Source organism: Zootoca vivipara, chromosome 3 (genome assembly GCF_965207765.1).
Source record: "Zootoca vivipara chromosome 3, rZooViv2.hap1.1, whole genome shotgun sequence".
NCBI lineage: Eukaryota > Metazoa > Chordata > Lepidosauria > Squamata > Lacertidae > Zootoca > Zootoca vivipara.
This window is the reverse complement of record NC_142586.1, coordinates 106450175-106477587: the sequence shown is the minus strand read 5'-3', so window position 1 is coordinate 106477587 and position 27413 is coordinate 106450175. Positions and strand designations below refer to the sequence as shown.

At 43.3% G+C, this 27413-nt stretch overlaps 1 protein-coding gene across 30 annotated transcripts in view; it reads left to right on the top strand.

Moving 5' to 3' along the window:
* Positions 1-27413, top strand: part of NRXN1 (neurexin 1) — a 961778-nt gene that overhangs the window by 417834 nt on the left and 516531 nt on the right. For all 30 annotated transcript variants that reach the window (XM_088666850.1, XM_088666849.1, XM_088666847.1 and 27 more), the window contains 2 exons: positions 9727-10165; positions 26568-26951. In XM_088666850.1, the coding sequence (XP_088522976.1) occupies positions 9727-10165; positions 26568-26951 (823 nt within the window). The remainder of the gene's footprint in view (positions 1-9726; positions 10166-26567; positions 26952-27413) is intronic.

Genomic DNA, 27413 nt, shown 5'->3' with positions numbered 1-27413 from the left:
ACTCCAGCAATGGAGGTACATAATTGCTGCAATGAGATTTTTTTTAAGGCAATGGTGAGTGCTGAAGTCTCTAGGGGGGATGGTGGTGTAAAATGTCAGAAGTCCAGATATTATAGATGTTATGGATGCTCTAACTGCTGTTCTTCAAAGTTTCTATGGTGACCATAGGGGGTGATATCTCTCTCTCCTCACCTTGAAGTGTGCTGCTTAGCAACTAGGCCTAGATGATTTTCTCCTTTTGGGGAAGAGCATCTACTCACCTGGGCAGGTAGGCAGTTTGTGTTTCCCAGATGTACCTGGCAGAAGTCGATTCTGACAAAAGCTCTCTTTTTTATTACTTTATTTAAATTTTCTAAAACAAAACAGCAATTGAAAACAGTTCAGTACATATTCAAACATAGAAATCATAGATCCTTTTTACAGTTTCAATACCTTCATCTCCCTCCCCCACCCCCCGTTTCCCTTCACCCGTGTGCCTTCTTTGCCTTCTATTCTTTTTGTTATCGTTGCGTTGCCCACTATCTTATTTATCATGTCACTACTATTCTATTGTATTTTGTATCTCCTTGTGGCTTACTTTAATTATAGCATATTAAATTTCAGACTCCAGCACCAACTTTTTCCGTATATTCCTTTACACATTCCCACTCTTTCTTGTTTTCTTGAGTCAAGCATCCTCTAAATCAGGGGTGGCCAACTCCCAAGAGTCTGCGATCTACTCACAGAGTTAAAAACTGGCAGTGATCTACCCTCCTTTCTGGGGTTCAGGTCAAAGTTGCTGAACTTTTTTTAGGAAGGAGGAAGACCAATTGAAGGGGGGTTAAGGTCAAAGTTGTTGAGTTTTTTCAGGGAGGAGGTAAAATGTTGAGCTTTTCTTAGGGGAGCCACAGTTGTTCGGCTTCTTTGGGGGGAGCCAATGATCTACCAGTGATCTACTGCAGACATCCAGTGATCTACCAGTAGATCACGATCTACCTGTTGGACATGCCTGCTCTAATTGATGCTGTAAGTTTTGCCATCTCCGCAAACTCAAACATTTTAGTTCCCCATTCTACTACTTCAGGTGTTCTATCAGATTTCCAACTTTTTGCCAATAGGATTCTGGCTGCCGCAGTTGCGTACAAGAATATACATTCCACATATGTTTCTAGAAACTGAAATCTTAGGAAGTGGCCATACATTGTTCTGCACTTTTCCTCCACTGCTACAAAATTGGGGCACCCATCTTTGTGTATTGTACCCACTTACTGAACATTCTGACAGTAAGAGCTGTTCAATAGTGGAATAGACTACCTCACTCAGAAGGTGATTGACTAGCCTTGATTGGAGGCTTTTAAAAAGAAGTTGGATCCACAGGGAACGATGGGGATGTAGCCTATTTTGATTTCAGAAAGGCCTTTGACAAGGTGCCCCATGATATTCTTGTAAAGAAGCTGGTAAAATGCAGACTAGACAATGCTACCATTCACTTGATTTGTAACTGACTGCCTGACCAAACCCAAAGGGTGCTCATCAATGGCTCCTCCTCATCCTGGAGAGTAGTGACTAGTGGGGTGCCACAGGGTTCTGTCTTGGGCCCAGTCTTATTCAACATCTTTATCAATGACTTGGATGATGGGCTTGAGGGCATCCTGAGCAAGTTGGCAGACGACACCAAATTGGGCGGGGTGGCTAATACCTCAGAGGACAGGATCACACTTCAAAATGACCTTAACAGATTAGACAACTGGGCCAAAGCAAACAAGATGAATTTTAACAAGGAGAAAGTACTACACTTGGGCAAAAAAATAAAAAAATGAAAGGCACAAATACAGGATGGGAGACACCTGGCTTGAGAGCAGTACATGTGAAAAGGATCTAGGAGTCTTGGTAGACCACAAACTTGACATGAGTCAACAGTGTGATGCAGCAGCTAAAAAAGCCAATGCAATTCTGGGCTGCATCAATAGGAGTATAACATCTAGATCTAGGGAAGTAATAGTACCACTGTATTCTGCTCTGGTCAGACCTCACCTGGAGTACTGTGTCCAGTTCTGGGCACCACAGTTCAAGAAGGATACTGACAAGCTGGAACGTGTCCAGAAGAGGGCAACCAAAATGGTCAAAGGCCTGGAAACGATGCCTTATGAGGAACGGCTTAGGGAGCTGGGTATGTTTAGCCTGGAGAAGAGAAGGGTAAAGGGTGATATGATAGCCATGTTCAAATATATAAAAGGATGTCATATAGAGGAGGGAGAAAGGTTGTTTTCTGCTGCTCCAGAGAAGCGGACATGGAGCAATGGATTCAAACTACAAGAAAGAAGATACCACCTAAACATTAGGAAGAACTTCCTGACAGTAAGAGCTGTTCGGCAGTGGAATTTGCTACCAAGGAGTGTGGTGGAGTCTCCTTCTTTGGAGGTCTTTAAGCAGAGGCTTGACAGCCATATGTCAAGATTGCTTTGATGGTGTTTCCTGCTTGGCAGAGGGTTGGACTGGATGGCCCTTGTCGTCTCTTCCAATTCTATGATTTTATGATTCTGTGATTCTAACTGACAGGGATTCTTCAGTTGTGATTCCTGCATTGCAGGACTATGTGATCCTTGGGATCCCTTTCAACTCTACAGTTCTATGATTCTACGTAACTGGGAATGAATTCCAACAGATGCTGGCACTCCCCACTTGACTCAGCAGCTGAGCAGACACATAGCTGAGGACTGGGTGCCTAAAGTAGATAAGGATGCTGAGAGCATCCTTCAGAAGATAAATGGCCAGTCTGAGAGCTTGCTCTCTGGGTCTAGGAAGGGAGGAAAATGAGGAGGGGAAATTGGAGTGGCAGAAAAGAGGTGGGCTACCAAATGAATTTTGTCTGCCTGTGTGAGGGCAAGGATCTTGGGAAGGAGGAAGAGTAACAGAATGGAAGGGTTCTAGAGTCTAGGGCAGAAGGGTCTAGAGTTGTCATTCCTATTAGCAAGCCAGAAAGAGGGAGAAGACTGAAAAAGCATGCAGCAGGAGGATTCAGAAGACCCATATGAGAGAAGACAGGAGGAAACAAAGTTTATATAAAACAAAACAAACAAACAGAACTATTTGGGTTAGCGGTGGATTTAGGGCAGCGTGAGCAGTGTGGAGGCACTAGATGTGCAGCTGAGCAGGGTGTCTTCTCAAAGCCCAGTAGGCACATGCCTGGCTTCGACAAGAGGGTGTGAGGGCTCTGGCAGGGTCCTAGAGTCCTTCTACCTCCTTCCCAAAGCTGGACAACCACTTACTAGGCATTGAGAAGGAGACATGAAGGCTCTAGGGAGGCTTTACCTTGTTTATCCAGCTTAAGCTGACACTGCAAGGGCTGGTGTGTGTGTGTGTGTGTGTGTCTGTGTGTGTGTGTGAAATGTTGGCATCGCACAGGGTGGCATATTACCAAGGTCCGTCCCTGGCTGAGAGACCCCCTGACCTGGAGCACTGAGGGCTCATGGGAAGCAGAGGCTGAGATGAAGTTGACAATAATCTGTTAGAACTCCAGAATTATAGCCGAGTACCATTCTTGGCACGTGGGTGGCGCTGTGGGTTAAATCACAGAGCCTAGGGCTTACTTATCATAATAAGGTCGGCAGTTCAAATCCCCGCGGTGGGGTGAGCTCCTGTTGCTCGGTCCCTTTACCTGCTAACCTAGCAGTTCAAAAGCACGAAGCACAAGTAGATAAATAGGTACCGCTCCAGCGGGAAGGTAAATGGCGTTTCCATGCGCTGCTCTGGTTCGCCAGAAGTGACTTAGTCATGCTGGCCACATGACCCGGAAGCTGTACACTGGCTCCCTTGGCCAGTAAAGTGAAATGAGTGCCACAACCCTAGAGTCCTCCGCAACTGGACCTAACGGTCAGGGGTCCCTTTACCATTCTTGGCAAGAAAGGAATACAATGTTGTAAAGTACACGGATGGGTCAATCTTGTCAATTTCAGCTTCCCTAATTTTCTCAGTTTTACAATCTAAAGTTCTTTTCATGACTTATTCATATCAGTTTGCTATTTCATTGCTGGGGGGGGGGTGTCATGAAAATTGGCCAGCATTATAGTGCGAATTTCTCCCTATATGCACACTTTTGCAAAGCAATTAGCCCTAAGGTATGTATAGAGTCGTCCGCGAGTGGATTTAACAGTCAGGGGTAGTCCCTTTTTCTTTTTTATATATAGTGTGACCAGTTTTCTTTTTAAAAATGCAGTGGGAAAATGAATGTCTGTACTGGAGAACAAACACTTGTAAGGCTGGCTGATTAAATCTTTATCCAATACTGCCTTTCAGTTTTATCAAAATAATCTTCAGTCAGTCTTTGATGTTGGAAAGAATTAAGTAGACTGATTTGCATCCTGTTAATTTCTCTCTGCTTCTGTTGGGCTGGCTTCACTCTCTCTTGATATCAGTCCTATTGGCTTCCCAACGGCATTGCTTCATAGCTAACAAGGTTGCCATTAAGTCCTAGTTTCAAGGACACAGAGCCAAAGCGGTGCTTTAAATGAGGTTAACATGTAGAATCTGACCTTGGTGTGTTTTATATCGGCAAGTGGAAGGCTTGAAAAAACGATAAAGGTTTTAGAGGAGCAAGAAATCTAATACTTTGTTAAATCAGCAAAAGAAGAAGAAGAAGAAGAAGAAGAAGAAGAAGAAGAAGAAGAAGAAGAAGAAGAAGAAGAAGAAGAAGAAGAGTAGTTTGGATTTGATATCCCACTTTATCACTACCTGAAGGAGTCTCAAAGCGGCTAACAATCTCATTTCCCCTCCTCCCCCACAACAGACACCCTGTGAGGTGGGTGGGGCTGAGAGACTTCAAAGAAGTGTGACTAGCCCAAGGTCACCCAGCAGCTGCATGTGGAGGAGCAGAGACGCGAACCCGGCTTCCCAGATTACGAGTCTACCGCTCTTAACCACTACACCACACTGCCCCGTGCAGAAATCTTCTAAGCAAGCAAGTTTAAAACCACACTGTTTAATTCCGGAGTCATGAGCTCAATTTCTGTCCCTCCCCCCGCAAGATTATATGGATGAACTAGCTAGAAAGAACTATTTTGGAGCAAACACTTGTCATTGCAGTTGTTGGCATCCATCTGTATCAGGAAACGATGGAAGAGTGCTCATTTGGTAAAGTCAAACAGTTGGGAGAGTTACAGCACTTGCTGTGGCACTGCAGACCAGTGCAGGAGAGACATGTTTTATTGCAGCTGGGGCAGATGAAGGAGTCCAGTTGTGCTGCTGCAAATGCATCATGGTGTTTCTTCTCTCTGCACTTCTCCCAGCGGTCATTCATTCTCTGGTCACTGTTGGGGATATATATGACCCGACTGTCTCCAGGCACTGCTGTCATCTGCAAGGGATCCCCACATGGGAGGGTTGCCAGCCTTCATTTCACGTTTGCAGACGTATTTGTAACACAGAGTTGGTCTGACATTAAGTGGGGGAATAACAAAGCCACTTTTATTGCATTCTAGCTAAATGGTTGACAGGTGTTGAAGATGTGGAGAGATTCTGTCCTTCCTCTCAGTTTCAGGGGTGGTGAGCGGGTTCTAGGACACATAGGAACTTAGGAAATTGAATCTATTCAGGTAAGTATTCCCAAAGGCTGGCCATGGGTCCCCAAGTTTTCAAATAGGGTTCTTTCTCAGCCTTACCTAGAGATGCCAAGGATTGTTTCTGCAGAGAAAGGATAGCATCTTTATCACTGAGCTGTGGCTCTCAGTATGAATTAGTATATACGATGGTTGGCTGGCATTACATCCACTCTGTTTTTTGGCTGTTTTATTTTTCATTGCTTTTTCATTGTATTTTACCTTGTCGAGTCGCTTTGAGGCTTTTTCTTTTGGCTAAACGGACTGATACGTGTACAGTGGTACCTCGACTTACGAAGACAATCCGTTCCGCGTCCGTCTTCGTAAGTCGAAGTCTTCGGTTGTCGAAGCGTCGCTTCTGCGCATGCCCTGACCGCGCGTGCCGCTTTGTGCAGGCACAGAACGTGCACGCGGGGCGAAAAGACTTCCAGGCTTGTCGACTTTGGAAGTTGAAACCTTCGGAAGTCGAATCGTTTGGTTGTTGAGGTACCACTGTAATTGATAGTACAGTGGAACCTCGGTTGTCAAACGCTTCAGAAGTCGAATGTTTCGGCTTTCGAATGCTGGCAACCCAGAAGTGAATGCTTTTTGAACACGTCTCGGAAGTCAAATGGCTTCTGAGATGCATTTCTCCATTTTTTCAATGGGTTTTGCCGGCCAGCAATTGTGCCTCAGTTGTCGAACGTTTCAGAAGTTGAACGGTCTTCCGTAATGGATTATGTTCAACAACCAAGGTTCTACTAAACAATATACCTGCTTTATTGTTTGAGAGTTTTGTTTTTAAATGGATGTGTGTACCAGTGTTCCATGGAACTTGTGTCACAAGTCGAACAAGACATACAATAAGTAATATAGAGTGAATGACTCTTCCCCAAAGTGATGGCCCTCCCCAGCCCATGTTCTCCACAAGCAAAGGACCAAAGCATTATATTTAGAGAGCAATCGTATGCACATGAAGCTGGCCATGAAGTTACACCAGATCCAAACCCCATTCAGCAGCTGGGCTGCTACTCTGTCAAAGCTTGGCAGAAAGAAAACATGAAAAGGATCTAGGAGTCTTGGTAGACCACAAACTTGACATGAGTCAACAGTGTGATGCAGCAGCTAAAAAAGCCAATGCAATTCTGGGCTGCATCAATAGCAGTATAGCATCTAGATAAAGGGAAGTTATGCTACCACTGTATTCTGCTCTGGTCAGACCTCACCTGGAGTACTGTGTCCAGTTCTGGGCACCACAGTTCAAGAAGGATACTGACAAGCTGGAACGTGTCCAGAAGAGGGCAACCAAAATGGTCAAAGGCCTGGCAAAAAAAAAAAAAGAAAAGAAAAGAAAAAGAAAACATGCCTTTTAAAAAGTGTTCTATGCCAAGTCATGTGATCAAGCTAAATGGCCTTAGGGTCCAGCCTAAGTCTTCCCTCTCTGGTTCTGCCATACTCTGCCCCTCCAACCCCCTTTCTAATGGCATAGGCTCAGCTGGCTGAGCCCTGGCTGACCTGCAATGAGCAGATTATAATGGTGCATCTTTGGCAGAGCTGAGTTAGGGTGTTACTTGGTGGCAGCAAACCAGTCGCGGCTTATTTGCTAGCAAAATCAACTGTGCAGGAATAGGTCCATTGTAGTTATAGATCTACAGGCTAGAATTTGTTACACGGATAGGTTTGATTGTGTAGAGAATTTTGTCTTGGTGGGAAGTACAGTGACAGCTTTTCAGCAGTCTATATGAAGGGGCATGACATGTTCACCAGCCCTACAATAGTGCTGTGAATTGCAGGACATTATATATATATATATATATATATATATATATATATATATATATATATATATATATATATATATATATTGTGGTGGCCCCACATCCATGGAACTCCTTGCCTGTTGTCACCCACAAGTGCACCATGACACCAGCATTATCAGAAACCTGCTTGTAGTGGCTTTGTAGGGAATGTTTTGCTGCTGTTTTTATATACTACATTTTATCAAACTATCCATTTGAATGGAGTTTTGGGAGGCACTATTTTATTTTGCTGCTGTCGGTATACTCTGCCTTAATATATAAGGTGCTTTGAAAGAATTCTTATTTGGGAAGGCGATATATACATGTTTTAAAATAACCCCAAATGGATGATGTGTCAGGTCACTTACCTTCTAATAGGGCTCAAACTTCTTATAGCTATGGATTATGCGTATTGAGCAAAGGGTGAGCTTAAATGTAGATGTGAAGGGGACTTATTCAGTTTACTCAGATTTTTACTTGTGGGGGTTCCCCCCCCCCAGCTGCCAAAATGCCTATTTATATTTGTTAAAATCAAATGAAAAGGATCCAAGAGCTCTGTCCAGGTAGTAGATTAATTTTTAGAAAGTTTTAAGTTGAGAATAATAAGACAAATTCCAGTAGCAATCCAGTTTTTAGAAATCCAGGGCAAGGCCCTGTTTCAGTTTATTCTTCATCAGCTCTAGTTTCATAGTTTCAAGGTCAAAGCGTAATTTTCATGAGAAAATTTGTCTTATTATCCTCAACTTAAAACTTTCTAAAAATTAATCTACTACCTGGCCAGAGCTCTTGGATCCTTTTTCATTTGATTTTCTCAACTCTCCAAGGACTCCAATTTATTTAGTATTTATATTTGTTATGCACGATAATTTGGAATAAATTATTACCATGGCATTCAAGGTATTAGCATAACTTATAGAGAACAAAGGTAAAACATAGGTAAAACAACTCATTACAATATTTTTGATCAATTTTGAAAAATGCTCATGACCCAATCATATGCAGTCTTCCTCTGAAATCCCATTGAGGTTGCCTTAATTTGGTTCTGCTTGTCTGTATGCTTTCCTCCCAGTGCCCACAAACTCTGGGCACTGGCAGGGTAGAAAGAGATCTTACTACACCAAGGTTATTTCAGGGTGATGTTCCACCAATGCACAAGCATTTTATCTACTTCAAAATGGCTACCAAGGCTTTTGGATAGTTATTGGGACCATTTGCATGAGGCAGAGAGAACCTATATATACAGAACAACAAATGCACAAAGGGCTCCTGTGCTTATGGGGTGTTGAGGGTAAAATACTCTCAACATAGCTGTTGAATAAGAAGTTGCATAAGGGGAACAAGGGAGTGAAACCAGTACAGTGGTACCTCGGTTTACAAGCACAATTGGTTCCGGAAGTCTGTACTTTACCTGAAGCGTACTTAACCTGAAGCGAACTTTCCCATTGAAAGTAATGGAAAGTGGATTAATCTGTTCCAGATGGTCCGTGGAGTACTTAACCTGAAGCGTACTTAACCTGAAATGAACTTTCCCATTGAAAGTAATGGAAAGTGGATTAATCTGTTCTAGACAGGTCCGCGGACTACTCAGCCTGAAGCATACTTAACCCGAGGTATGAGTGTAATTGGTTCCGGAAGTCCGTACTTAACCTGAAGTGTACTTAACCTGGAAAGTGGATCAATCCATTCCAGACAGGTCTGCAGAGTACTTAAACTGAAAGTACTCAAACTGAGGCATACTTAAACCTAGGTATGGCTGTACATACAGTGGTACCTTGGTTTTCAAAAATAATCCGTTCCGGAAGTCCATTCGATTTCCAAAACCTGTCCGACTTCCAAGGCACGTTCGAAAACTGAGGCATTTACTTCTGAGTTTTCGGTGTTCGAGTTCTGAAACATTCGACTATGGAGGCATTCAAAAACTGAGGTACTAGTACTGTGCTTCCACCATTGCAGGGTGGAGGGAAGAGGTGGAAGCTGAAATATACCTCAATGGATGGTTGGATGATGGCCAAAGGTTTGGAAGATTCAATGAAACTTTGCTGAGGTTTGACACCAAGCTGCAGCATCAAAACTGCCGTGAGAACATCTGAGCTGCATACAGACTTTTAAAGTCTGGATGCAGGACACAACTTGAGGAGTGGGCAACGTGGCTATTTAACATGGAGGGCAACGTGGCTATTTAACATGGAGTGTGGCTGGTCCTGATAACATGAGGTTTTGTAAAATGTGTGCAGCTTTTATTAATTAATTAATTTACTAATTTTATTAATTTTAAAATTAATTTATTAATTTTAAAAATGGAATGACAGAAGTTAACATTCAATCTTCCTTGTACAGTTAAATTCATTCCAGTAACTGCTGTCCTTTGCTTGCAGGTGGTATACAAAAACAACGATGTAAGGCTGGAACTTTCTCGACTTGCCAAACAAGGAGATCCTAAGATGAAGATCCACGGTGTGGTAGCATTTAAATGTGAAAACGTGGCAACCTTGGATCCAATCACTTTTGAAACACCAGAATCTTTCATCTCTTTGCCAAAGTGGAACGCCAAGAAAACGGGCTCGATATCATTTGATTTCCGCACCACCGAGCCAAATGGGCTGATACTTTTTAGCCACGGCAAACCGCGGCATCAGAAAGATGCGAAACACCCACAAATGGTCAAAGTTGACTTCTTTGCCATTGAGATGCTTGACGGCCACCTCTACCTGCTGCTGGACATGGGTTCTGGTACGATTAAAACAAAAGCTTTGCAAAAGAAGGTGAATGACGGTGAATGGTACCACGTTGACTTTCAAAGAGACGGACGATCTGGTAAGTTTGAATTTACCCTTATGCGTATTGTAGACAAAATAGCAAGGGCATTGTGTGTTGCAATTGCTATTGCGATATAGTGACATCCTTTGAAGTCATTATGACAGGTGCAGGTGCTGTATCAAAAAAACAGCACCCCTGAATCTCAGTCTCTCTCTCTCTCCTTGGTAATGTCTTACTCTACTCCCACATTCCTTGTCCCTGCAAGAAGCACCTAGTGCAATGGAAGATGACCAGGGAGACTAGGAACTATGATTTTGTAGCACTAGTCATTGGCGAGGAGGAGGAAGACAAGAGATAGAGCTCCTCTTTCCAGAGACAGCCATTTGTTTGCTATAGAGCCTTTTTCTCTCACCCCGCTTGCAATTGATTCGGCTTTGGCAATTAATCCAAAAAAGCTATTAGTTAGAATATGTTAGTCTGTGTTGCAATATTTCTCCTAACGACGACAGTGCGCTTCCAAGCCAAGTTTCTGCTAAGTGTAAAATGGAATGTGGTGATATATAACCATTGTGCTGCATAATAGGACTGCAATTTATGACATCACACTGTTCTTGGGATTTATAGTGCAAAGGCCAAATTGCATGTGATGGACAGTTCCAAGGTTCTCCTCACTGGTAGAATGTTAAAGAAAAAGCTTTAATAAAGAGTTGCTGAAATAAACGAGAGAGGGTGAAATAAAGAGTGAATGACTGGCAAGCAGGAGAGGTGTCTTAACACTGTCCTTCTTGATATTTTATTCCCATTTAAGATTGCCTCCCCAAATGGCATTTCCACTCCTGGGAGAAAACACTTGGGTGCCTTGATTTATCCTTCTCTTCTTTTGCTTTACTTTTTCCTGCCACTCTGGGTATCTTAGATTGTATGTCTGCAGCAAGAACCCGTGTTCTTCAATTTTTTTATACAGTACCTGGATTTTTGGGGCAACAGCAGCATTGGCTTGTATATGACTAAATGATGCTCAGAGCAGACCCATTGAAATTAATGGGTTGTATTCAACACAGTGCTAAGGAGTGAGTGCAAGCATTTCTACTTCCTTGCCTGACTGATCTCCTGTCTCCTCCCCTTGTGTGCTGTTCTGGGATTCCCCTGACATTCTGGAGCAGATTGGGGTTTTTTTTGAGGCCTTGTTGTACTAGTGGGAACCTAGAATAAGGATTTTGACACCCTCCCTCAGCATTTTGACCATACTTATACCTGATAGAGTACACAGAAATCTAGGGCCTCCGTCTTCTGCTGGAGATGTGCTGAGCCTGGAGAAACTTCAGGTCATACAAGTGAAACTCGGGAAATTAGAAAATCATCGAAAAGTGCATTTATCAGTAATGCTACTTTTTATTTTTATTTTTACAAATGCTTTCTTTTGGAAATTCCACAGTAATAAAATAGTTACAGTAATACAAAAATAAACATTGCTATTACATTTCATTAATTACATTCCATTTTTAATTGACCCACCAAATGACAAATAATTACAATTACAACAAATAAAGGCTTGACATATCTTGCTTTGCGTGTCATGCATCTATCTCATATATTGGTTTCACCTTTTAAGTTGCGTTACTGAAATAAATGCACTTTTCGACCATATTCTAATTTTCCGAGTTTCACCTGTATGCTATAGGCTTGTCCTACCAGAATTCCACTCTGCAAATGCTTTGGAAGGCTTAGATGACACAACAGCCAGGAGGCTAGACAATAACTTTAATGTCTCTTTCCAACAAGAACAGAATGGCAATGGGAAACTCCTGACTCTCCATGCCCCCCCCCCCCTGCCAAAGCATACAACTGAGTCCAGTGCCATCAAGTGGCTAAACTATATAATGACACAATTTAGGCTAAATCTTCACACCTACCGGTATTAAAAAAACAAAAAACCACTCTGAAAACGCTCTGCAGAAAACCATTGTAAAGCTCACAGTTGAAAATATCACTGAGTTACGATTTCAGCTCTACAGTGCCATCCGATGTCAGTGTGTGTGTGTGTGTGTGTGTGTGTGTTTTGTGAAGGATTTTTGGCAATTGTTTTTTATTGATTTTCATATTTTATATTTATACATTCTTACAATATTACTGAGTACTAAAACACTCAGGATTACCACTTCCCTCTACCCCTCGTCTGGTTTTCTTGTTTCCACACTATATTATTTACACATTGATTTATATCAGCATACTGTTCATATCTATACATAGTTCTTTCTATAATCTCATGCAGAATGCTCCATCATTTATATGTTGTAAGGTTTATCTCAGACCTGCCAGTGTTCTTCCATGTAAACAGTGTTTCTCAAGGTAAGTTATAAATTTCTTCCAGTCTTTTTGGAACGTCTGGTCGTCCTGCTCACGAATTCGTCCCATCAGCCTGGCTAATTCTGCGTACTCTACCATCTTTGGTTGCCATTCCTCGATAGTCGGCAGATCTTGATGTTTCCATCCTTGAGCTATCAAAACTCTGGTCACCGTTGTTGCATACATAAATGGTTTTTCGTCTTTTTTTGGTATCTCATCCTTAACCATTCGTAAAAGAAATGCCTCCGGCCTTTTAGGGAATGTATATCTAAAAAAAAAACATTTTTTTTGTTCATTATATATACTATCCCAAAATGCCTTTGTTTTTTTACACAGCCACCACATGTGGTAAAAATCACCATCCTTATCTAAACATTTCCAGCATTTTTTACATCTAATCCTGTACAATTTTGCCAACTTGGTTGGGGTGAGATACCATCGATACATCATCTTCATGATGTTTTCCTTTAATACAGTACATGCTGTAAATTTTATGCCCTTGTTCCAGAGTTTAGACCATGCCTCAAACTGGATGTTGTGAACCACATCTATTGCCCATTTCGTCATGACCGCTTTGATTTCCTCATCTTTTTTGTTCCATTCTAACAGATAATCGTAGACTCTGGTTAGTAATTGGCCTTTCCTTCTATTAATATTAATTCTATATTTGATTTGCTCTTATTAAAGCCATGTTTTATTTTGTGATATTGAAATCAGTCCGTCAATTTGTCTCTAATCTCCTCATAAGGTCTCATCTGGAATCCCTTCTCTTTTTCCATCAATAAATCCTTGTAAGTAGGGCATCTCCCTTTCATATTTATTCTTTTCACTGATATACATTCAAAAGGGGAGAGCCACCATGGTATTTTACTTTTTAACAATTCCTTGTATCTGGACCAGACTTCATAAAGCGGCTTCCTTATTACATGATTTAAAAAACCTCTGTGTACCTTGACTTTGTGACTTTGTGCCACAAGTACACATACCACCTGAATCTGTTTCCATATCCCTTTAAGTCTAAGAGTTTAGTATTTTCTAATTTCATTTAACTTCTGCCACAGCAAGCAGGAGGCTTCATAATATAATTTCATGTCTGGCAATGAGAAGCCGCCTCTTTCTCTCTTATCTGTTAAAAGCTTGAATTTTATCCTGGGCTTCTTCCCCTGCCAGATAAAAGTTGACAATACCTTCTGCCAATCTTTAAACTGTCTTACCCAAGTAATCACTGGGATCGTTTGGAACAGAAATAACATTTTAGGTAATACCCAAATTTTGATCGTGGATATTCTACCCCAAAACAACAATTTAAATCTATCCCAAATTTCTAAATCCCTTCTGACCTCTTTCCATACTTTTATATAGTTGTCCTGGAATAGATTTATATTTTTTGGAGATAACCATATTCCGAGATATTCAGTCTTTTTCCATGATGATTTCTGTTCTCTTTTGTAGATCTTATATCTGTTTCTGATCCAATTTTTTAATCATCATTCTGGTTTTTGCCCTGTTTAGCTTGAATCCTGCTAGTTGTCTGAATTCTTTGATTAATTTCAAAGATTCTGCAATACTAATATCTGGATCCGCTAGTGTTAAAACTAAATGATCTGTGAAAGCTTTAAGTAGGCATTCATTTGAGCCCACCCTTATTCCTTTTACTGCCTCTGATTTTCTAATTTCTCCATCAATACCTCCAAAGTTGATAGAAACAATAAAGGTGATAGGGGGCACCCCGTCTCGTTCCAAATTATCCGTAAATATCTTATTCACTAATAGTTTCACTTTTTGATCCTTATGTATTGCTTCTATACCCTTCAGGAAGCCCCCTTTAAGACCCATTTGTTCCAAGGTTTCCTTCATGAAAAGCCAAGAAACATTATTGAATGCCTTTTCAGCATAGATAAAGATCAAGGCTGCTTGTTTATCATTCCTATTTTCCAAATATTCAATAATGTTACCAATGGATCGTACATTGTTCCTTAATTGTCGGCTGGGTAGGAATCCTGCCTGGTCTTCATGAATACCGTATATTCTGGCGTATAAGACGACTGGGCGCATAAGACGACCCCCAACTTTTGAGAAGATTTTCCTAGGTTAAAAAGTAGTCTTATATGCAGGAATATACAGTATATTGATTTAATACCACCTTCAACCTATTTGTGAAAAGTTTATAGTCGTTTAACGAGATTGGCCTATAATTTTTTTCATATTTAGAGGGTCCATTCCTTCTTTTGTCTAGTCCCACAGACGCTGCATTTTGAGTAATGTAGCTGAATCCCTGGATAGTAGAAAAGCAAACAAGGTTTGTTGTCGATACGGCCATAATATGTTTATCTCTTCCCATAATTTGGAAAGAGTGCATCATCTCTATATGGGGATATATGCCAAAAACAGTAGCTGTTGCAAGCTGCTATGAAAGCTAAACACTTTGCCCTCTAGCACTGGAAATCATCAACCCCACTGTTATGTACTGAGCTGAATCCTAGAACAATAGGATTCAGAATCAGCGGGAGCTACCCAATCCAACTCCAGGTGGAAGTGAATCCGCAACCTGATTGGCCTGCTGGAGCAGCCAATCAGGCGGCTGGCAGAAGTGAATCTGCTACCTGATTGGCCTGTAGGAGCAGCCAATCAGGCTGCAGGCAGAAGTCAATCCATAATATAATTGGCCCACAGGTGTAGCCCTGAAGTAGCCAATCACGCAAGGCCCATTGTGTAAATAATGTATATAAGCAGATGGTTTGGGGAAAAGAGCCATTCGTCTTCTCTTCTCCTCCTTGACGACTATGAGCTGAATAAAGAGCATGAAATTCACTCTTGACTCTGAGTATATTTCACTGGCGACGAGGGTGGGATCCTGCTGAGCTGACCGCCACCACGCACTGCACCGCAGCACCGCCACCTGCTGCACCGCTGCATCGCACCGTGCATCCAGGCTTCAGCTCCAGGACCCAAGGAACCCAGAATGGCAACCGACAGCAGCTTCTCGCCATTCAAACCAGCATCAGGAGACTGGGAAGGGTACGCCGCCCGTTTCAACTTCCTCCTGCAAGCGAAAGAAGTCACCAACGATGCCATGAAGAGGGCGACATTCTTCAGCGTCTGTGGAGAGGAGACGTTTGAAATCGCCCGGGCTCTCCTTGCACCTAGAGATGTCGCTACCGTCTCTTACAAAACAATAATGGAACGGCTGAAGGAGCACTTCTCACCACAGCCCTCGGTGGTAGCTTGCCGAAATGCCTTCTACGCAAAGCGGCAAGCCCCGGCGGAAACCATAACTGGGTTTGTGACCTCCCTCCGCCAAGCCGCCCGGTTATGCAACTTCTCAGAATTGGAGAACATGCTTCGTGACCGCCTCGTCGGTGGCCTGAGGGACGAGATGTTGCAACGACGCCTCTACGCCAAAAAAGACCTCACGTTCCAGATTGCTCTGGAGGAAGCCCTGGCAACCGAAGCCGCCGAGAGGTCAACGCAAGAGGCACGACCGGCCCCGCCATCCCAACCGAGGGTCTACCACGAAGACCTCACCGACGAATCCGAATCTGACAGGGAGGAAGTACACCGAGTACAGCGGCGCACTCAAGCAGCACACACACCACAGCAGCCTCGGAACACGAGCCAGAACCAGAACCCCTGACCAAGGAACACCCCAGGCCACAACGCACACGGAGGCGGCCAGCAGACCTTGGGGACTACGAATGCAACTTCCCGGGCAGGACTGGAACTTAGAGGGGAGGGGTGTTATGTACTGAGCTGAATCCTAGAACAATAGGATTCAGAATCAGCGGGAGCTACCCAATCCAACTCCAGGTGGAAGTGAATCCGCAACCTGATTGGCCTGCTGGAGCAGCCAATCAGGCGGCTGGCAGAAGTGAATCTGCTACCTGATTGGCCTGTAGGAGCAGCCAATCAGGCTGCAGGCAGAAGTCAATCCATAATATAATTGGCCCACAGGTGTAGCCCTGAAGTAGCCAATCACGCAAGGCCCATTGTGTAAATAATGTATATAAGCAGATGGTTTGGGGAAAAGAGCCATTCGTCTTCTCTTCTCCTCCTTGATGACTATGAGCTGAATAAAGAGCATGAAATTCACTCTTGACTCTGAGTATATTTCACCCACACATGTGAAAACTTTGACAGGGAACCTTCTGTGGCTTACAGCGAAATAGCATATAGCTTTTAATTACTGTGAGGCTAGCATCAATTTCAGCAGGATCTGACCAAAACTCTCATAGCATGTTTGCTCATTTGTTTTGTATTTCCAGGCATCTCAATTGGCTCACCACACCTTCTCTTCTTCCCTGTTTTTTCTTCCTGTGCTTCTCATTCCTCCCACCTGCTACTTCTGAGTTTGGGTCATGGCAGGATGTTGAGGTTAGGTTTTGGGAGGATGGGTGCTGTTGTTGTTTGCTTTCTGTTAATAAAGTATTGATAAACCCCACATGAACTCCAAAACTACAAAGAGCATTATAGCCCCTTTAAAGACAATTTTTTAAAAAAGAATGTTATGGCATGAGCTGTTGTGGGAAAGAGCCAATATACTTTAAAGTACCCTGGCAATTTTAGATCTAAACCATAGTTTAGTGTTGCATGCATAAGCTTGCTTCTCCCTTTGTCATCTCCTGGCATGGCTCTTTTCAACCAAACCACAGGGTTGTTTCACTCTACTCACCCTACCTAGAAACCGAGGTTAGGTTTAACAAGGGATGGAAGAAGAATTACAGTACGCAACACTAAACTTTGGTTTTGTGTTAGCTCTGCTTTTGTTGAAAAAGACCGTGGGAAGTTTGGGCCATCACACCCTAGTGTTGTTGTTGTTGTTGTTGTTTAGTCGTTTAGTCATGTCCGACTGTTCGTGACCCCATGGACCATAGCACACCAGGCACTCCTGTCTTGCACTGCCTCCCGCAGTTTGGTCAAACTCATGTTCATAGCTTCGAGAACACTGTCCAACCATCTTGTCCTCTGTCGTCCCCTTCTCCTAGTGCCCTCAATCTGTCCCAACATCAGGGTCTTTTCCAGGGAGTCTTCTCTTTTCATGAGGTGGCCAAAGTATTGGAGCCTCAGCTTCACGATCTGTCCTTCCAGGGAGCACTCAGGGCTGAATTCCACAAGAATGGATAGGTTTGATCTTCTTGCAGTCCATGGGACTCTCAAGAGTCTCCTCCAGCACCATAATTCAAAAGTGTTAGTAACGTCCAAATATTTATTTAGTCTTTTACAGCAAAATGAACAAACACAGCTACTTTTCTGAAATTTGTCAGACTTCAGTTAAGAGTATCCGTGAGAGCTGTTGCAGGCTCAATGTTTGCACCCAACTGCGCACTTTCCTGAACTCTGTTATGAATTACCAATCTGTTTCTTGCTGATCTACGTGCTGTGTCTCTTGCGACGTTTTACTCTTGATATCTCTAGCTAGCCTGAAAATCCACTACGGAGTGGTGCCCATAGATAAGAAAGAGCTGCGACATGTCTAAATAAGATTTCTTAATTTCCTTAACACTTGGATGCCAGGTCAGCAGGCATGTTGAATTACCCCCCCCCCCCATTTTGCAATCGTTTCCGTCTTCCTGACCATTCCAGTAATTTGTAGTATTGCTCCAAGTTACAGGATGAAGGGACGGCCGTTCTCCTCTGCTTGAAATTTGATCTATTTTAGCCAAACACTTAAATCTTATTTACTTCAATACTAGAATAACTCAGAGCACAGCTGAATATTCTTCGGCAACCTTTAAATGTCACCTCAGGGCACACAAACTGCTGCAGAATTGCCCAGTCTGATACCACTCAGGCAATGCCAAAAGTTCCAACTCCGTAACATGGTTTCTTACATCACCACTGTTGCTGCAGGTCCCCAGAGGGGCAACACCAGAGTTGTTCCAAATGTTCATGAAGTTTGCTATTTTTGATCTGAAAGCTGCCACTTTTTGGAGGATGAAAGGTTCTTAAACAAAGCAAAAAACTACTCATCTGCTCATTTTTCCTTGCCTATTTACAGTTCCCGTGATCTGCTTGAGTGCCCTCCCCCCCCCTTTTGAAAACAAGTGTCCTCATTGCATGATCCTCAGCTGTGGAGTCCATAGTGAAAACAGAATCATAGAATTGTAGGCAGTGCTATTTTTCTAGAAAAAGAAGCACTGGAACTCTCCCTTGTTCTCTTATAATGGCAATGGTGTCCACCTGAGAGGGGCTGGAATTGAGTTTTTGTGAGTTCCAGCTGGGGGAAAAAGCCCTGATTATAAGGTTAGAATGGATTCTGGTGTCATCTAGTCCAACCCCCTGCAATGCAGGAATCACAATCACATGATTGTGTCATAGTTTGCATAGCCAGTCAGTTTGGACTACGTGATTAAATCATGAGGGGGCAATAAATATTTTCAGTCGGATGGCTGCACTCTTTTCTGAGAAACCTTCCAAGGAGTAGATGTCAGGGTTGGGAAGAGTCAGAGCCAAAAGTGTGCAAAGTAACAAAAGCGAACTTTTCCAAGGACATAATCCATCCAAGAAAAAAACAGGGTGTGAAGCATGGCCAGTGATGGGTATAGCCTGGAGAGACTTCCGAGGGTCTGGAAGGCCACATTCAACCCCCAGCCTGAGGTTCCGCATCATAGAATTCTAGAGTTGAAAGGGACCCCAAGGGTCATCTAGTCCAACCCCCTGTAATGCAGGAATCACAGCTACAGAATCCCAGAGAGATGACCATGGAGACTAAAAACCTCCGAGGAAGGAGCATCTTCCACCTTTCAAGGTGGTCCATTCCACTGTCCCAGCTCTTCATGTCAGAAAGTTCTTCCTGATGTTTAGTTGGAATCTCATTTCTTGCAACGTGAATCCATTGGATCGGGAGAAGCAGAAAACAAGCTTGCTCCATCTTCCAGATATCCAGATGGCTATCGTATCACCTCTCAGCCTTCTCTTCTCCAGGGTAAACATCCCCAGATCCTTCAACCTCTCCTCATAAGGCTTGGTTTCCAGACCCTTGGTCTTCTCAGTTGCCCTCCTCTGTACACACACACTTGTCAATATCCTTCTTAAACTGAAGTGCCCAGAATCAACACTGCATACCAGACAGGAGCTGTGCATGTTAATCGTAGAGCAATTGCATAAATATGTCTCGTATTTGTTTACCGCTAGGTAGTTCATCTGGGCCAAATTCAATCCACTAGGAAGAACCCTCCATTTGCAGATCAGCAGTTTAGAGAATTTTGCTGCAGTGCTTAATAAAGAGAATAAGTACAGAGAATAAGGGGGAGGGGCATGGCAGCTGTGCCCCGTCTCCTATCTCTGCTTTTGAAAGAGATCACAACTGCCGAGACAAGCTTCAGAAGTACATTTAGGCAGGGATGTCTTGGTTGTAGTAAGGAGAATTTTGAAAACTAAATTGCTGAGATAATGAACATGATTCAAGATGCTCATTAACACATACCTATGGGAAATGTTCTGCTGTTCTGCTGTTGCAGTACTACCAACCTTGCAGTTGAAGCAGAGGGAGGAGGCAAAGGCGGGCGGCTGGAAACCCCGCAAAAGCAAACTGCAAAGGCATTTTGCTCTCTGCGGGTTTTGCAACACGCCACGTCTGCATTAATAATTGTGTTGTGGGGCCGGCATGTCATTTGAATGTTTAGTTAATCTCGTGGGCATATTGGAGAAACAAGCATGCAAGGGTTTTCCCCTAAACCAGCTACCATTCACCCCCCCCCCCTTTGGAAAATCACCGTTACACATTGGAACAGGAGAGGAAAGTTATTATTCTTGTCAAACTCCAGTTGTGCATGGCGGTGTAAACCAGATTGTATCAGCGGTTTTTCGCGGCTAAGCCAGCATTTAAGGGCTAAGGAGTCATTGAGATTTTGAATTAAAGTCAGAGTTCCAGTATAAGCGCTGGAAATTACAGGGGTAGGAAAAGGCACATGCCTGTCTCCGGAGTATATAATTAGAGGTTTAGAGTAATCACACTCTCACTCGGAGCAGCACTTTCCAGATATCCATTTCAAGCCACTGGGGTGGAGCATGTCCCCCTCCCCACCGTCCCTTATGCCATCTAGGAGTCGCTGTAGTTATTCACTGCAGTTTTAAGTAACGAAAGACGTTTAATGGATTGCCCTTGCTTTCTAGGGATAAACAATCCTATGAGTGGTTTCCAGGCTAGCTACACGCCTCTTAGAGTGGAGAGTCCTGGGGAGCGAATGCAGTGATTATGCTTATGCTGTCAGCAAAAACATTTCTGCTTGCCTGATGGGGATGGTATCCCCTCTTCTCCCCCGTGTGCTGTTCTAGGGGTTCACCTGACCCCCACCAAGAGCTGATGGGCACAAAAGAGGAAAAGTGGAAGCTCCACTGTGTTAGCAGTGCTGGCTCCGACTAGTGCAACGATTTGGTCGAATTTGTCCCATAGAATCTAAAGAGACCTCTGGAGAGGTGTTTTGTGCAAGGGATATAGCCCTTGCAGTGATTTATTTTTATTTTTATTTTTTAAAAAATATTTTTTATTAAATTTTCCAAACAAGCAAAAAACAACAAACACAAAAAACTGATTACAATTTATCTTAAATTTCCCCATCTCAGTCTTTCGCTCCGCCGAGCTATGACTTCCCTCCCTCCCGTCATTTGGCTTTATCTCTCACTCCTGTCTCGCAGTTCCTTTTTATAAACATAGATAAGTTCACTTCGTAGGATTTATTTCAGTCCTGCAAGTGTCTTTAAGCTTCTACAGTTCTTCTCCATATACCTATAGTCAATAAATTTACTCCATTCCCTCTGAAACTTTGTCTCTCCATGGTTTCGAATCCTGCAAGTCAACTTTGCCAGTTTTGCATAGTCCATCATTTTTGATTGTCACTCCTCAATCGTCGGTGTCTCCTGTAATTTCCACTTTGGGGCTAATAAAGTCCTCACCGCGGTTGTAGCATACATAAATAGTCTCTGATCTCCCCTTGCTATTTCCTCTCCCATTAAACCTAATAAAAAAGCTTTGGGTTTTTTGGGAAAGGTGTACCTAAACATCTTTTTCAACTCATTAGAAATCATTTCCCAAAATCCTTTTACTTTCTCACATGTCCACCACATATGGTAAAACTCCCCATCTTTATCTTTACATTTCCAACATGTTTTTATTACTCATCCTGTACATTTTAGCTAATTTCACCGGTGTTAAGTACCATCTATACATAATTTTCATTACATTTTCCTTCAAAGCAGTACATGCAGTAAATTTCAATGTTTCATTCCATAATTTCAACCACGTGTCATATTCAATATTATGCCGAAAACCTTTTGCCCACATTGCTCGGTGATTTAGACCAGAGATAGGGGAGCCCTTTTCACCCTGAAGACTACATTCCCTTCTGAGCAACCTTATGGAAGCCACACGCCAGACTACTCCAACTTCCCTGAAAATGGAGACTGTCACGAAAACCCTTAAACCATCACAGCTTCTCACTGTGTCATGCAAAGTCACGTATTCTGTGGCCCTTCAGCAGTGTTTCAGCGAGTTACTGGAAGTTTAGATCACGCATTCTTCTAACACATATCTTAGATCTATGCCTCCTGCTCCCTCCACCTTGCCCTCTCAATATGGCGCCACTTCCTGTTTTTATAAAAACAAGATCTGGGTCCTAAGGAAGTCCCTACGAAAATGTTTCACCATTTTTTTGCTCCTCAGTCAGTCGGTTTCTGCATCTGAGTCCCTGTCCTGTCCTTGGAGGAGGAGTAGGCACCGGGAGGGAGGGGCACTGGGAGCTGAAGGATGGCCGAAGCCCCAGGACCACAAGGCACTGAGGTGGTTACCCTGTGGCTGTGCTGGCGGCAGAGCTGTGTGCCTGCCAGAGCCATCTCGAATGGGAGAAGAAGCTGTTCCTCAAAGCCCAGGCCAGAGTCCCTATTTTCATTGGAGGTATTTTGGAGGATATGCAGTGGTGGTGGACAAGGCCACAGATTAAAGCAGGCAGAGTGAGCCATGTGAATGTTACCTTCATGCAGTGAAGCTACTTTTGACACACATTTCTCTCTAACCTCCATTCAGGCAATCAAGGACTATTTACCTAGAGTTGAAGGACACATTCCAGACAGGCAAAAAACTCTCAAGGAAGGTGCCATGAGGGAAGGCAGGGCCCGTGAAGGATGTGGCACGGCAATAGGGTGTGTGGCTGGGGGGAGTCCTGGAGGGCCATATTACACATACACACAAACACCAGGAAACACAAGACAGAGAAACCAGTAGGAGAACACTTCAATCTCCCAGGACATTCTATACAATATCTCAAAGTAGCTGTCTTATTACAAAAGAATTTCAGAAATAGACTGGAAAGAAAAGTTGCCGAATTGCAACTTATTACCAACTTAAAACCATGGAGAGACCTGGTCTGAATAGAGACATTGGATTCTTATCTCACTATAAATGATAAAGCTATTTTTAGCCATCTCACCCCTTGCTTTTTCCTGTAAGACGAATTGCAGTCGTTAACAGTCTTCAACAGGTTTACCAGACTATCAGACAACCCTTCTTAGTAATACCCCTCCCTACCCTCTCACCATATATAAGGGTCTGGTGACTTCTGTTTCAGTGTATCTGAAGAAGTGTGCATGCACACGAAAGCTCATACCAATAACAAAGTTCTAGTTACAGGTAGGTAGCTGTGTTGGTCTGAGTCAAAGCAAAATAAAAAAATTCCTTCAGTAGCACCTTAAAGACCAACTAAGTTTTTATTTTGGTATGAGCTTTTGTGTGCATGTATCTGAAGAAGTGTGCATGCACACAAAAGCTCATACCAAAATAAAAACTTAGTTGGTCTTTAAGGTGCTACTGAAGGAATTTTTTTTTATTTTACCAATAACAAACTTAGTTGGTCTCTAAGGTGCTACTGGAAGGAAATTTTTTATTTTGTTTCGACTATGGCAGACCAACATGGCTACCTACCTGTAACACAAACACCAGGATAAGGTTCCCCATCTTTAAGTTTAGACCAGGGGTAGTCAACCTTTTTATACCTACCACCCACTAATGCATCTTTCTTGATGGTAACATTTCCTTACCAGTGCTCAATGGAAGGAGGATTCAGCTTGTGCCATAGAACCCCCTACCACCCACCTAGAATCCCGAATCTTGAATCCTGAATCGCTCACTGGTGGATGGGAGGGACCAGGTTGACAACCCCTGGTTTAGACCATGCAGGTTTGCTACAGGGTTATGGGTTTGAATCCCATGGAATCTTTCATAGAGGGGAAACAGATCCAAAGCCCACTGCTTAGTAGAATGTTTACTTTGTCAGGTCCAGTTCCTGGGCATCTTGAGGTTTTAAAAACTGGCTATGTAGAAACTAGTCTTACCACCGCCTCCCTGAAAACTGTAGTATCTTTTTGTGTTCTGCAATCTGCAGCATGCACAATATGTTGTGCGAAAGGCTGCTTTGTTTTCATTTTATCTCTCTGCACTTTCTTGGCAACATATAAAAAAAGCAGATGTTACGTGAGTGCAAAATGTACAGCATTCCCCAGGGAGTGTGTGAAAAAGTTGCATTTAAGAACATTCAAAGAACATATATGGTTCAGGCCATATGGACTGTGTGTGGACCAGCGGTAAATTAGATCAGAGGCTCCAACTGGCACTGCTGTGTTTCATAACATCAAAGGTTAAACACCCCTGTTTAAACACTGGAAGAAAATATTTAATTGGATGTACCTGTGAAGGAAAACCATGCTTCTGAAAATCAAGGATATCTAAGACCTTCTGCCTGCCCTTTACATTTCCCTCTCCTTTGTAAATAATGCTGATCTGTCATTGTCTGCTGGCAAGAAGCTGAGTCGCCAATTCAGAGTTAATTAAAATGTGAAACCTGGGACTCTAGAATTATATGATTTAATGTTTTGCAGTGGCAGCTTGGCAGTTTGCAGGACCTTAGAACTGAGCTTTGTGGCATTTTGGCTTAGCAGAATGATAGGAACATGAGAAAAGCCTACTGGATCAGGCCAATGGCCGATCTGGTCCTGCATCCTGTTCTCACAGTGGCCAGCCAGATGCCTGTGGGAAGCACAAGAGCAGGACCTGAGAGCAAGAGCACTCTTTCTACTTGTGAATCCTAGCAACTGGCACTCAGAAGCATATTGCCACCAGCAGTGGATGTCGAACATAACCACTGTTGTTAGTAGCAGCTGATAGCCCTGCTTTTCATAATTTGTGATCTAAGCTTAGGTCTTGTGAAGTCTTGCACCATACTTGGTTCTAGTGCAGGCAGGAAGGTGTGCTTTTAGGAAGCATGTCTTAACTGTCAACAACGTTGTTTTAAATCTGCACACCATAAGCAAAGTGTGGATGGGAGGTGACTGTTTTTAAATTTTGTTGTCTTTTTTAAACAAAAAAAACCTGTTGTTATGTGTGCCTAGTCTGTAGGATGAGCAGGCAGGGTTATAAATTTTGAATGAAAGGAGCCAAAAGGCAATCGAAAGCAAAGACTGTCCGTCCACCAGTGCCCTATAGCTGAACCATGCAATATTGATCATAGTGTACCCCCAAGCACAGAACAGATGCATTATGGAAATGTACTTACACAGAGCAGATGAATACCCAGTCTTGCGTGTATGTTAGTGTTTATTTAATATTTACACTGTTTTCAAGCTGTGCTTTACATGTGGCGATCAGCCATTCCCTTTCTTGCTGCTCTGTTGGCCCGGCCTGGCCTGCTCTCAACAAGGATCCCACGATGGGGCAAAGGGGCAGGATGGGGCAAGGGAGCAAGACAGGCTAGTGGTTGCAGCACCATGGACAGCTACAAGCAAGCAACTCAGGGTAAACTGAAGGCTTTATGAATCTGACTCTTCTCACATCCCCTTTTGAGGAACTGGCCACTGGACTTCCCATTTCTGAGAGTTTTTCCAGGTGTGTTACCTGCAAAATTGCCAGGTTGGCATGAGGGTACAGGCATTAGCAACAGGTAGGATGGCAGGGAGGCACAGTGCTGTGTGGTGTGTAGTGGCAGAAGCATCAGAGTGGCTGTGCTGCCATGACTGCGCCAAGCACTCCACACCTCCACCTCTTCCTCTCAGGGAATGACCTGAAGTGTTGAGACACCAAGGGGGCAACAGAGCCCTACACACACTGTGTCACCAGCTGCTACAAGATGCAGATGCCTTGTGTGGAAGGGCCTGGCTCATCAGGGGGTATGGGCTCCACAGGCCCTGCCCTGGGTGTCCCAGGCTTAAAGAGACTCTGGTGGACTGGGTTTGGGCTGCCGCTGTGTAGTCCTCTGGTGCTTCTGCTATAATGGGCTTGTTATGAGCAGCCCCACCACCCAAGATGCAAATGGTGGCTAATGGATTCAGAGTCTTCTCCACAGTGACACATTCTTTGGAATAAACTTTCCTAGAGAGTTCAAGTTAGTCCTTTCCCTCTCTGTGCACAGGAGGATGGTGAAAACCTACCTCGATAGGATGTCCTTGGCTCCCTTGAAATGTATATCAGTTACCCTTGCTTTATGCAGTTGTGCCTTTCTGTGCCACTGCTGTTTTCGCAGGTCGTAGGGGTGTGCAAGAACCCCTTTTTATTTTATATTTCTGTTTTTTTTTTAAAAAAAGTGCCATTCGTTTTGTTTCCATTTCTTGAAATTGCATTCACACATTCAGTCATTAGTTGATTGGTTTTCCCCCAATCTATTCATTGAAGCAGGAGACTCAGCCATTCCTCTGTGGGTTATTTTCCCAACCAAATGGCGTGGAGTATAAAGGCATGGTATCACCACTGGATCATTAGATATGCCCAATTTCAGGTCTAGTTTTATAAGCAAACAAACATGAATGGAAAACTTTATACAATGCATTCATCTTTAATGCAAATTCCCTTTAAATGATTGCTAAAACAATGAATGAAGAAGGCTACATTTCCCCCCCCCCAATATGTGTGTGTGCTTTTTAAAAGTACGCACTGTTATTAAACCTTTTTTTATTCTCTTGTAATCATTGTTCCTTCTGTGATTAAAAGTCATTTTGGGAACATGGATCTGTCCTACAAGTGGGATAAAAATGGAAATAATGAAGGGATAGAAGAAGATTGTTAGTGACAGTTGTGCATTTTTTCCTCCATTGTTAACAAAACAAAAACAAAAAACTGTGTTTTGTTCCTAAACAGGTACCATTTCCGTCAACACTATGCGAACACCATATACTGCACCTGGAGAGAGTGAGATCTTGGACCTAGATGACGACTTGTACCTTGGAGGCTTGCCAGAAAACAAAGCAGGCCTTGTCTTTCCAACAGAGGTCTGGACAGCGCTTCTCAATTATGGTTATGTGGGCTGCATTCGGGACCTGTTTATCGATGGCCAGAGCAAAGACATCCGCCAAATGGCAGAAATCCAGAGCACCTCCGGGGTGAAACCCTCGTGTTCGAGAGAAACAGCAAAGCCATGCTTGAGTAATCCCTGCAGGAACAGTGGAGCTTGTAGGGACGGCTGGAATAGATATGTCTGCGATTGCTCCGGTACAGGCTATCTGGGCAGATCGTGTGAGAGAGGTAGGCCCATTCATTTACCCATTTGGTTAGAATGGGGGGTTCCCTTTTCCTTCACAGATGACTTCAAAACGGCTGAGGGTCTTGATGGGCCATTTCCTGGTTTTCCTGTCTCTTGTAGCCACGGCAAAGTGCTGTGCTAGATGCCTAATGATTTTTAATTGTATTTTTATTGCTCGTTCTTATTTCTTATGTGTTGTCTTTTATCGAACCTCAGTTTGAATGCCATAGATTGAAAGGAGTAATGCCGTAAAATACAGTGGGTGGAATTCAACATCACACTCTTGCAATCATTTCAGCTTGATTGGCAGAGTGACCCCCTCTCTCCTTCCCTTGCATGCCAGGGCTGGCCCACCCATGAGGCAAGGTGAGCCAACTGCCTCAGGCAGCAGGATCCATCAGGGCAGCAGATCCTGATGTCACTCCTCCACCCCCTTGTTCCTGATGTAGCTCTTTCTCCTCTCA